General features: G+C 32.5%; 2 protein-coding genes across 2 annotated transcripts; both read left to right on the top strand.

Moving 5' to 3' along the window:
* The first annotated feature begins 1,002 nt into the window (after positions 1 to 1,002).
* Positions 1,003 to 3,161, top strand: LOC139085660 (peptide transporter family 1-like). Its single transcript, XM_070633772.1, has 4 exons — positions 1,003 to 1,244; positions 1,510 to 1,741; positions 1,796 to 2,153; positions 2,213 to 3,161. The coding sequence occupies exons 1-4, from the start codon at positions 1,151 to 1,153 to the stop codon at positions 3,068 to 3,070; spliced, it is 1,542 nt and encodes a 513-aa protein (XP_070489873.1). The 5' UTR covers positions 1,003 to 1,150; the 3' UTR covers positions 3,071 to 3,161.
* Positions 3,162 to 4,720: 1,559 nt separating this feature from the next.
* On the top strand, positions 4,721 to 9,121 carry LOC139085650 (peptide transporter family 1-like). Its single transcript, XM_070633762.1, has 4 exons — positions 4,721 to 5,296; positions 5,391 to 5,622; positions 7,550 to 7,907; positions 7,993 to 9,121. The coding sequence occupies exons 1-4, from the start codon at positions 5,191 to 5,193 to the stop codon at positions 8,575 to 8,577; spliced, it is 1,281 nt and encodes a 426-aa protein (XP_070489863.1). The 5' UTR covers positions 4,721 to 5,190; the 3' UTR covers positions 8,578 to 9,121.
* Positions 9,122 to 11,420: the final 2,299 nt, after the last annotated feature.

Raw genomic sequence — 11,420 nt, 5'->3', positions numbered from 1 at the left:
ACAATGGAGAAAATGTATAATAAAGGTTAATGAAATCGAACAATGCTTTTGCGCTCAATTAAAATGTTTTTCTGTCTCATTTCGCGGACGGATTTGTCTACAATATTCTGCTGACGATTATTCAAACAAATGAAACCAATTTTTTTTTCTCTTTTCTTTATTCATTATTTTTTTCATCATAATAATTCTGCTTTTTTTGTTCTTCTTCCAATTCCACAATTTAATTTCACATTTCTCATTCTTCTATATCGCTGCTGTCTTCCTATGCTTGTTCATAATTATTTAAGCTGAAGCTCATTCGTGATGCACACAATATTTGCATGTTCATAATTGATTTGCATAAATATTAACTGTTTGTTGCATTTGAACTGAAAGACAGAAACTCATTTGTTGATGAATTAAATAAAATTGGTTATGGTTATGATTAATGTAAATGATTTGGGTAATTAATTAGTTTAATGTTATGAGACGTGAACTTTGGAGTAATGACCATTAATGGTTATGATAGATTCTTGAGCGGATGAGAACTGCAGTTGTTCCAACTCATCATATTCTGTGACTGTGTGTCTTTTTTTCCAAAAAATAGCAGTTACAATATACTCACGTCATGAAACGGTGTGAGCCGATATTAGACTACGGGACTGGTAAATCCAGAAAATGTTCAGTCCCGGTCCCTTCCCGAGTCAAAAGATTTCGGGAAAGCATATAAATGAGCTCTAAATTTTAAAAAAAATTCCTCGAAAAATCTAACTTACACACCAATATATAATCCAAGAAACATTCCATAACAATCCAATCATAACAAAAACCAAGCCTAATCATTTCCCGAATATCTGTCAAGTGCACTACCGACAAAAAAAAGTTACGAATTAATGATGCAACAAAGACGAGTGAAACGAAATTCTTATCAGTTGATTAATTAGCCACTTGGTGTAAAAAACAGTCAATTGATTAGATAAGAAATTGGAAGGTTTTAGAAGAGTTTAGCTCAATAACTGTTTTATTGAGAGTCGAAATTTGAGTTTTGGTGATTGTTGACTGGAAATTGATTTTTGTGTGTGATTTATTGTGTTGGCAAATTAAAAGATTTCTGAGAATTTTCAAATATTTTAGCTAATATAGACACTAGAACCATACGAATTTAATAAAAATGGATCAAAACAAAGCCAGAGATATGCCGAAACCAGTGCCGTTTATTATTTTTTATGCACTTTGTGAGAGATACAGTTCAATGGGTGTTGCAGGTATGAATTTTATTTATTTTGATTTAAACTGTGTATGGTAGTGGGTATATACCCAGATTTACCCTTGTATATACCTCAGCTCAAAATATTATGAGAATTAAGACTTTTAAGATTTTCCAACTTTTTGAATCAAAAACCCAAAAATTGCAATTTTTTAAATTTTTACAATGATATCTGACCCTACCTAGGATATACTCTATTTTCCCTAAACATAACCATCCTGTACCTCACATATTATTACAATAATTCCACATTTTCATTCTAGCAATCCTCGCAATCTTCCTCAACACAAAACTCGACCTTAGTGAACATGCATCGACAGCTATTTATCATTACTTTTATTTTGCTTCTTATTTTTTCGGGATAATCGGAGCGATAATTGCAGACAATTGGCTTGGTCGATTTAAGACTTTGTTCTTTGGAATGTCAATACTTGGCGGACTTGGGAACTTGTTGCTTGCTGTGGGGACGATAGCTTATTTGAGTTATTTGATAAAGTGAGTTTTTTAGTTGTGTGACTTACAAAGCATTAATTATCCAATTCATTTCAGCTCATTCACAACAGTCGCTCTCCTCCTCATCAGCTTCGGTATTGGTTGTCTTGAACCAAATCTACCAGCCTACAGCGGAGATCAGTACCGTCTTCCATTAGAAGAACGAGGCTTTGCACTCTGCATCGGTCTTCTTTTTATCATGCAAAATGCAGCTCGTGTTATTGCTATGATTGTTGGACCACTTTTGAGATCAAGGACGAAATGTTTCGGTGCAGATGATTGTTATCCTTTGATTTTTGGAATCTTTGTTGCTGCTAAGTTCTTTGCTATTATGTTGCTTACTTTTGGACGAAAATATGCTGTTGTGGTGACGCCGAGTGGAAATATGTTCACAAAAGTCATTGGCTGTGTTTGGGTGAGTATAAATACTTAAAAAATATGGAATTGACATTAAAAATTTTTAAATTATCGTAGTATGGCCTCAAAGGAAAATTCGGTTCATCTGACAGACGCCGCTATAATCATTGGCTTGATAGATCTGAGAAAGTATACGGCAAACGTATTGTCGCAGACACTAAACGAGTCTTGCATGTTTTAGCTCTATTGCCTCCACTTGTCATTACTGCATCTCTTTATTTCCAACAAGCATCACGTTGGGTATTTCAATCACGTCAAATGGACGGCCAAATTGGAAATTTCAACATCAAACCTGACCAGGTTCCACTAGTCAATGCACTTTCGGTCGTGATTTTTGTACCACTTTGTGAATATGTCTTTAATCCATTGTTGAGTAAAATTGGAATCAAAACCAATCTTCATCGAGTCATTCTTGGTGGATTCTTATCAGCTACAGCATTTGTGATTGCTGCTCTTGTTCAGTTCCAAGTTGATCAAAAGCAGTTACATATGGTTTGGCAGGTACCTCAACACATGGTCTTGGCATTAGGCGAAGTACTCGTTTATGTCCAGATCCTACAATTTGCATACACACAAGCACCAAAAGAGATGAAGTCAGTTCTGCAGGCATTCTTTTCAATGATTATTGGCGGTGGAAATTTGATTGTTGCATTGATTGCGTCTACAAGATTATTTGAATCTATGGCTTATGAATATCTCATGTTTGCTGGTATTGTTTACTTAGCAATGATTATATTTGCATTTCTTGCTGCTAGATATGAGTATGTTGATGTCGAGGAACTTGAAAAATTGGACAAAATGACAGAATATGATGGATTTGAGGCTATTGATGAGTCATCAGCATTAAACAATCAACAGAAAGGAAAGAAAGTTGACAATGTGATGAAATCTTATGAATTGAAGGCAATAAATTAAGGATTTATAGGATAAGGTCAAAATATTTGTAGAATAGAATTTTGTAAGGGAAAATAAAATTTGTTTTATATAATGTTTGTGATTTTAAAAATTTTGGGATTGTTTGAAATGTTTAGAGTTAGCTCTGATAATCAACTGCAGGTATTATAGCTCAGAATCCACTTTTAACGCCATAGCGTCAACATAAACAGGTCATAAACTCAATTTTGATCATAAAAAATTCAAAATTAGTCAACATTCTTCCACAAAAATAGCAAATCAATAAATCAAATATCTCATCATCTGCTTGACACCTATTTTTGCCACATCGATCACGTTTAAGCTCTCAAATCAATAAAAATGTGCCAAAAATTCCCCCATTAATTATCCATTATAAGCTCTTGCACAGATAATTTTAATTGATAGAAATGCGACTGAGACACTCGAAATTTAGCTAGAAGAAATTGAGTAGACTTCATTAATATTACCTGTTGTAAATTACGAATGACATTATCGTACAAGTACTGATAAAAAGCCGGAAACTCATTAATTGTTACTTCAAAACAAAAATTCGGTAATCTATTGCTGCTTTTCTATTATATACTTAAATTATCATCTCTGATTTATTGAATTGATTTTTATCGAGAAAGTTATTTCAGACTTTTATTTTTTATCTATTGGAATATTCATGAATTGACAGTCAATTGATAAGATAGTGATATGATAGCGGGGTGACTCTTTATGTTTTGATGATTTAGAATCGAAATGTGATTAGAAAATATTATTTTGGAATGTTTTGTTCATGCCGATGTGCTCACAATTGGTGTTTTAAGATATTATGTTGTATGTTGCCAGCTCAAGTTAGTAAATTGAACCGAATTTGGTACCAATTCAGAGTCACGCTGGTATGGCGCTGAATTAAGACATTTTGGGAACATTCAGAAATTTCATATAGGGTCGTTTACTTATTGTGTAACGCACTTTGGAGGGAAATGTTAAGATTTTGTTACTGCTCAAACAATGATTTTTTTCAAGGACATTTTGGGCCATTTTTACATCAAAACAAAATATTTATGATTGTCAACTCAAGTACTTAGAAGCTTGTTTACCACAATTAAGGCTACTTAATTTTCAGAAGAATTAACGACCTTAATTGGAAATTAATTAATGACACTCGAGGCTTAAAAGCTTTAGACCTTGCAATAAATCATATTGTTGTTGAAAAACAAGAAATTTCCAGGTATCACCATCAATTAAGCTTAGTTATGTGCCAAATTTAATTTGCTGTTCTATTGAAAACATTGATGTGGAAAATTTAACAATTTGGAGTATTTTTTTGGTTGCAAGCTTAGCCCATCAATTTGTGTTCCATAAAATGATAACTTTGTAAGTATTTGTGCATATTTGATGAATAATTTTGTTAGTATTTCAAAATTCTATACAGAATTCTAAACAAAACAAACCAAAAAATGTCAAAAGTTTTAAAGCATGATCAGACACAACAAAATTGTTTATTCCGGTGTTGTTTACCATTCATTAACTTATACACAAATGATTTTTAAAATTCTTCGTCATCACCACATTCACAAAAAGGCAAAATTCTACACATTCATTCTCACTTTAATCATCATTTATCCACAGCAATTGATCAATTTTGTGATACTAAGTGCAATAAAGACATAAAAAATTGAATCTTTATTGATAATTTTTTAATGAACAACGAGCAAGCATTGACAAAATTGATAAGATAATGAGCATACAAAGAGAGCAAAAAAAAACGTTCTTCAATAAATTGTTATTATATATGGCACTATGGAGACATAAAGAGAACTTTTTTTCGGTGCTCAAATCACTTTTAATCGTCGATGTGTCGTGACAAGTTTTTATTTTGCTGTGGGTGATAAAAAAAATTTAATTTTTTGTAAACACATTTTAGCAATTTGAATAAAATTTGTTATAAAGTTGTAAAAATTTGTGATTTTCTTTAAAAAAAAATGTGTTAAATGTCATCCGAATGACCTTAATTAATACAATCATAAACAGAACTTGTTGCAAACTACTTTAAATAAAATCAACAAACAAGTCAGGACCTACCTCAAAGTCATTTAGATAGATATTTAAAAATATTTAGTAGCTAAGCTATGACGGAAGGTACAGTGACTGAGAAGGCCAGACAATTTCCAAAATCTGTGCCATTTATTTTAGTATATGCATTATGTGAACGTTACAGTTCAATGGGTGTTGCAGGTTAGTTCATTGCATTACTTAATTTCACTTTCCATAAATAAATTCTTTCCATGTTCCACGCGGAAGTTGATAATTTGAATCATTTCTTTTACAGCCATCCTAGCAATTTTTTTAAATACTAAGCTTGGCCTTAGTGAGGGCACATCGACAGCGATTTATCATTACTTTTACTTTGCATCATATTTCTTTGCAATCTTCGGCGCTATAGTAGCTGATAATTGGCTTGGTAGATTCAAAACTTTACTATTTGGAATGTCAATTTTAGGAGGAATTGGCAATTTTGTACTAGCAATCGGAACTGTGGATTACTGGAACTTTTTGATGAGGCAAGTGTTTATCAAGTACTTAAGCGCACTTCAAACTATTTAATCAGTCTCCAATCTGTATTTAATAACGATTTAATTACAAAAGATATCCAATAATGTCAATATTGATATCAGTGATTTGATATGTTGACTGTTTATTGGAGATAAACCGCCGAATGGATAACTTTTGACACACGCACAATACGACGTACCTTAGTGTCGTCAGACGATAACCTGGTAAATACATTGTGCTGTTCCGTTAACCAAACATGAGACTTAATAGATACTCAAAGGTCTGTGACAAAATAGACCTGATAATCAAATTTTGTTAGCTTATTAATTAAATTTACGCAGTATAGTTTGAATGACTTTTGTTAAATAGTTTCAAGGTTGCTATTTTACAGCTACTCACGTGTATGAATGTTTATATTTTGTATCCAGAATAGAATAGAATCTCTGTTATGTCATCAAATTATTTCAATATTTTCAAATTTAAATTCATTTAATTCATTTATCTTTTGGCACTCCAAACCAATTAGCCATTTCCTTTCAATGAATCTCAAATTATCCATCAATTTACACAAAAATAAAACCTTTTATTGAGGTACAATATGAAGGCCACAAAGTCATAAATTTTGACGAATGACAATATAGATATCATTTACAGGGCAATTTCAATAAAATCATAGCTGCAATAAAAGTGTGATAATCTGAAAAATAATGAGGTCTGATAAGTGTGTCTAGTGACTAAATGCAGTAGCTTTTTATATAGAAAAGTTTATCATTCGTACTTTAAGGGTACTTAAGAACGAGACTAAGACTTTCCTGTCTCGATCTCAAAATTTGTCAAGATCTAAACTTTGGAGTCTAACCTCGGTCTCAATCTCGCTCTCAGTCCCAGTCTCGTTAATTGAGCGAAACTGAGACTTCGTGAAATCCAATCGTACTTATGATTTGTCCTTGATAAATTATAGAATTGTTGTGTGGACTTTGTCTAACACATGTAACATAGAGTATTACTTTTTTGAAAATTTTGATCCTCGCGACTTATTTTTTGTGCCGCGACAACGTTATTGTGATTATGACTAAGCTAATAAATTTATTTTGACAAATATTGACTGTTTATTATCTACAGGTGGTAATTCTGTTCTTTATTCCTCAATTACTCTTATCTTTTAGTGATTTTAAAGCAAAATTGAGAAAAATAATGACAAAGAGACATTTTCTCTTGATATAGCTAGATGGGGTAGTTATGGGTCAAGATGGAACAAATTTGGCACTAGGTCAGCATAATGTAGATTAAGCTTGACTTGTATAATGCCAATGACTGCCTATAAGAACGAGAGTCGTTATTTTTTTTGAAATTCTGATTTTCCCGCACTTTTGTTCAAATGACGTTCGAAATTCTTCGAAAATGTAAATTTATATATTATTGACAAAATCTCAATTTTCATGCTTAATCATTCTATTATCATGATTTTAATCACTTTCGTAGTATTTAATAAACCTAAAGAACTGCTTCTAATCTTCTTCAAGCTTCAAATGAAGAAAATTTTCACAAATTTTCATTTTCGCAAAATTTGTAAACAAAAATATTTGTTTACAAACACAATTTGCGAATGAAAATATTTTGTGCAATAAATCTCTTAGAATAGACAAAAAATAGTTAAAAACACCGTAATGTGATATTTAATATCGGTTAATATCAAATTAAAGGTAAATTCAGAGATAAATTAGCATTTAAAAGGGAAGAACATTTTTCAACTGTCATTTTCAATTTGAAAAGTGCAATTTCGAAATTTCGATTTCGAAGAATAAGAACCAATTTCGAAAAATAAGAACCGTCGGCAGCCATTGGGTATAATGTTAGTTATACTTCTTTGTTCTACGTTACGTAACAACAGAACGGAACTAAAATTAATTTATGTTTTTACTTTTTCAATTTCAGTTCCTTCACAGCAATCGGTCTCATTTTTATCAGCGTTGGTGTCGGTTGTCTTGAACCAAATCTTCCAGCCTACAGCGGTGATCAATATAAAATTCCTCTTGAAGAAAAAGGCTTCGCACTTTGTATTGGACTTCTTTTTGTCATGCAAAATGGAGCTCGTGTCATTGCAATGCTTATTGGACCTGTTTTGAGATCCAATACAAAATGCTTTGGTTCTGATGATTGCTATCCATTGATTTTCGGAATTTTTGTTGGTGCAAAAGTAATAGCAATTTTGAGTCTTGTTATAGGAAAGAAATTTGCGGTTGTGAGGTTGCCTGAAGGAAATATGTTTATTAAAGTTTGTGGAGCTATTTGGGTGAGTTGTGTATCCATAGTTCTATTTCCTTTAAAATTCTTGTGGACTATTTTTCAGTATTAATTTTGCATTTTTTTAATTCCAGCTCGGTTTCAAAACAAAATTCTTTACTCGTCCAAAAGCCAAACGTGAACATTGGCTTGACTATGCAGAAGAGAAGTATGGACCATCTATAATTGCAGACACTAAACGTATCCTCTACATTCTCACACTACTCCCACCATTAGTCATCACAGCAACTCTTTACTTCCAACAAGCATCGCGTTGGGTCTTTCAGTCTCGTCAAATGAACGGTCAAGTTGGAAATTATTCAATAAAACCTGATCAAATGCCACTTGTCAATGCTATATCAACAGCAATTTTTGTGCCACTTTGTGAATATGTTCTGAATCCATTAATTGCCAAAATTGGAATCAGAACAAGCCTGCAACGTGTCGTCCTTGGTGGATTCTTATCAGGAACAGCTTTTGTTATTGCTGCACTTTTACAGTTTCAAGTTGACCGACAGGAACTACACATGGTGTGGCAGGTACCTCAACATATGGTCTTAGCATTAGGCGAGGTGCTGGTTTATGTCCAGTTTCTTCAGTTTGCTTACACACAAGCACCAAGAGAGATGAAGTCAGTTTGCAAGCATTTTTCTCAATGGTCATCGGCGGTGGAAATTTGATTGTTGCATTAATTGCATCGACAGAAATATTCGAATCAATGGCTTACGAGTACCTTATGTTTGCAGGCATTGTCTACATTGCAATGATCGCATTTGCAATTTTAGCTGTAAGATATAAATATGTAGTGGTCGAGACAGATGACAAGAAAAATGATGAGATTGTTAAGAAGGATTTTGAAAAATCTTTAGAGAATGAGGATAATGTTAAGGAAAAATATGATACTAGACTGTAGATTTGAGGGGGTCTGGGGACTTAGTTGAGTTCAGAGATTTAAAAATTGGGAGGATTTTACTTTTGGAATATTTGTTTATTTAAAGTTATACTAAAAATGACAATAATTTTTTTGTATATAAAATGTTAATTTTTGTAGTTTTTATGTAAGTTTTAATAAAATATACAATAAAAAATTAAGAATAAACTATTTGATAAATTCAAGGTTGCCTGGCCATACATGCTGCCAATATCAGAGTTTGAAGTCAACTTGACTTGATCTAATTGAGTTTACTTTATGCTCTGGCTACCACTTATCAATTTTTAATTCTTTATGCCGTCTTTTACATCCATTCTCAAGTTATCACACTTCACCTTTTACCAATAAGTATCAAACACTTCTATTTAATTTTTAATTAATCACTTAGCTATTAAGTATCAAATTAAGTGGTTCCAGCGATAAATTCCCAAACAGTGAGGCTTATTTTCACGATGTTGATTGTTAAGTATTGATAAGTCGCTTACTTTGTTGACGAATTGCGATAACCGCAATCACGTGAAACATTGATCTATTCAATCAAGGTCAGCATTTTTGAAATTATTTCGAACGCGACATGTGCCGAGTAGAATATCATAAATGAAATGTTCAAAATGCCTTATCGGAACCGTTACATTAGTTTTTGGTCAACTATGATGCCAAAAATAATATATTTTATATCAAACTTCTTGGAGATCTATCTGAGTAGACACATCTAGTCCTAAGAGTGGTAACGTCCCTTGACACCTAAAAGGCTAAAACTATGGTCGTAAACCTAACTATCAGAATGAATTCAACTCTAAATCAACAATTCAAACTCATAGCACCATAACCAACATCAATCTACATTTTCTGTGCCACATTCGATCATTCACATCACTCACAACTGTTTGTTCATTTTCCCGTCAATTTGTCAAAGAGAAAATAAGTAAAATGTCACAAAGCAATTATCATTCATCGCCAATTTGCTTATCTAATTGCCCATTGTCATCGCACAATTCGCTTAATCATCTTCAGTCTTTTTTCACGCAATAATTGTTTCGTTACTACTTTTTTCTGTTACGTAAATGCTTTAATAAATTTGCAAATTGCTGCTTGTTTTATTTTATGATTATCATGTGAGCTAATGGGCGAGGAATGGCAAGCATTGGAACTCATAAATGTAATTAGTTGAGGTAAAATGTTTGCCTTGCATGTGAATTCAAATGAGAATCAAAATTAATTCGCTCATGTGACATTTTACGCAAAGATGGAGCTGATTTTGATTGTAGAACTTGTAAATGATGTGAATTGCAAAGTTAAGTAAGTATTTTGCAGATTATTAGTCGGTTACAGTTGTTGAGATTCAGAATTTCTGTCGATTAATTCATTTTATTGAAAATCAGCCATGCCAGGAAGTGAATACGCCCCTGTTTTATGTAGTCCATCTATAAAAAGCATGTAAAAATCAACGGTCGAGCAATTCTAACTTCCTATCAACCTAATTTTTTCATCCCAACTTCATCTAAAGGAAGTTTATCATTTGTAAAAGAGAACAAAAAAATGCTCATTTCATGCCTGAAATCTTAAGAATGGAAGAATTATTCAGGAGCTGATAAAGGCAATAAAGTAGTTTCTTTAAAAAATGTATCAAGATTGCAATAAATTTTCTTTCTTTTCTGGTTTTTACATCCCTGTTAATGTACAATGTAGATGAAAGTAAAGGAACCCCACCTCAATTAGTTATTGGTGTTATCAGACATACTTTATGGAAATATCTGTTTTTGGTATATTTTTGTGCTTTGCCTGAATTTTTTTAGAAGTTTATTTATTGATGAATTTTGAGAATCAGAATGAGTAATCAGAATCAGACTGAACCATCAGAATCAGTGCGAGACATTTCGAGATAGCATGCATCAGCTAGGCAAAATCAAAATCAGTCAGAATCAACGGTTATAATCCATTAAAAACTGACTTTACCCAATTTTACGGATTCTTTCCATTAAATCCGCAAGCAATTTTCACCGCAATTATCGTCAATCAATAGAAAGTCTTCAATGATACTTGAAAATGCACCGTGAGTGTCCATTATTTTCACACACAATTGACTTTTTCTTTTGACGCCCTTCTTGAAAAAAAATGGAAGAATTCCTTCTAAAACAAGACAATACAAGACTTTTGATAGAAATATCTAGTCTATCGTTGCAATGGTCATTATAGCTAGGGTGGAAATGACATGTCGATATTTTCTTATTTTTTATCGATTTAATTCTCCGAAATGATGTCCAGAACTTTTGAATAACTCCCAACTTCCTTAATTTTCTTCATATTTAAATCCTCATAGTCCATCAACTGACCATAACCATCACTACAATCATCATAGCAATTCAATGATAACAAAATTTCTCAGTTTATTTGCTCATAAATTTTCATACCTTCACAAAAAAAAAAATTGCTTCCGAATTTTCCCTTTTATACTTCTAAAAAAGGTGATTCCATCGCACGTGTAATGTATGTTTACACGAGGGGGATTAAAGTACACTTTTACTTTTACTTTCCACTATGCTGTGTGCTGCTTCTCATCGGACATTGGTGATGCGAGAGGGATTAAAGCAC

The sequence above is a fragment of the Chironomus tepperi genome, unplaced genomic scaffold, assembly GCF_022539635.2.
Source record: "Chironomus tepperi strain 1889 unplaced genomic scaffold, CSIRO-AGI_Ctep_v1 contig_79, whole genome shotgun sequence".
Lineage (NCBI taxonomy): Eukaryota > Metazoa > Arthropoda > Insecta > Diptera > Chironomidae > Chironomus > Chironomus tepperi.
This window is presented reverse-complemented; position numbering and strand designations above follow the sequence as displayed.

What these genes read in the sequence shown, in the direction of transcription:
- LOC139085660 (XM_070633772.1), top strand. Translation starts at nt 1,151, where the DNA reads ATGGATCAAAACAAAGCCAGAGATATGCCGAAACCAGTGCCGTTTATT. An exon ending in TATTTGAGTTATTTGATAAA is followed by an intron (nt 1,742 to 1,795) that starts GTGAGTTTTTTA and finishes AATTCATTTCAG; the next exon opens with CTCATTCACAACAGTCGCTC. An exon ending in AAGTCATTGGCTGTGTTTGG is followed by an intron (nt 2,154 to 2,212) that starts GTGAGTATAAAT and finishes AAATTATCGTAG; the next exon opens with TATGGCCTCAAAGGAAAATT.
- LOC139085650 (XM_070633762.1), top strand. Translation starts at nt 5,191, where the DNA reads ATGACGGAAGGTACAGTGACTGAGAAGGCCAGACAATTTCCAAAATCT. An exon ending in CAGTTCAATGGGTGTTGCAG is followed by an intron (nt 5,297 to 5,390) that starts GTTAGTTCATTG and finishes TTTCTTTTACAG; the next exon opens with CCATCCTAGCAATTTTTTTA. An exon ending in AAGTTTGTGGAGCTATTTGG is followed by an intron (nt 7,908 to 7,992) that starts GTGAGTTGTGTA and finishes TTTTAATTCCAG; the next exon opens with CTCGGTTTCAAAACAAAATT.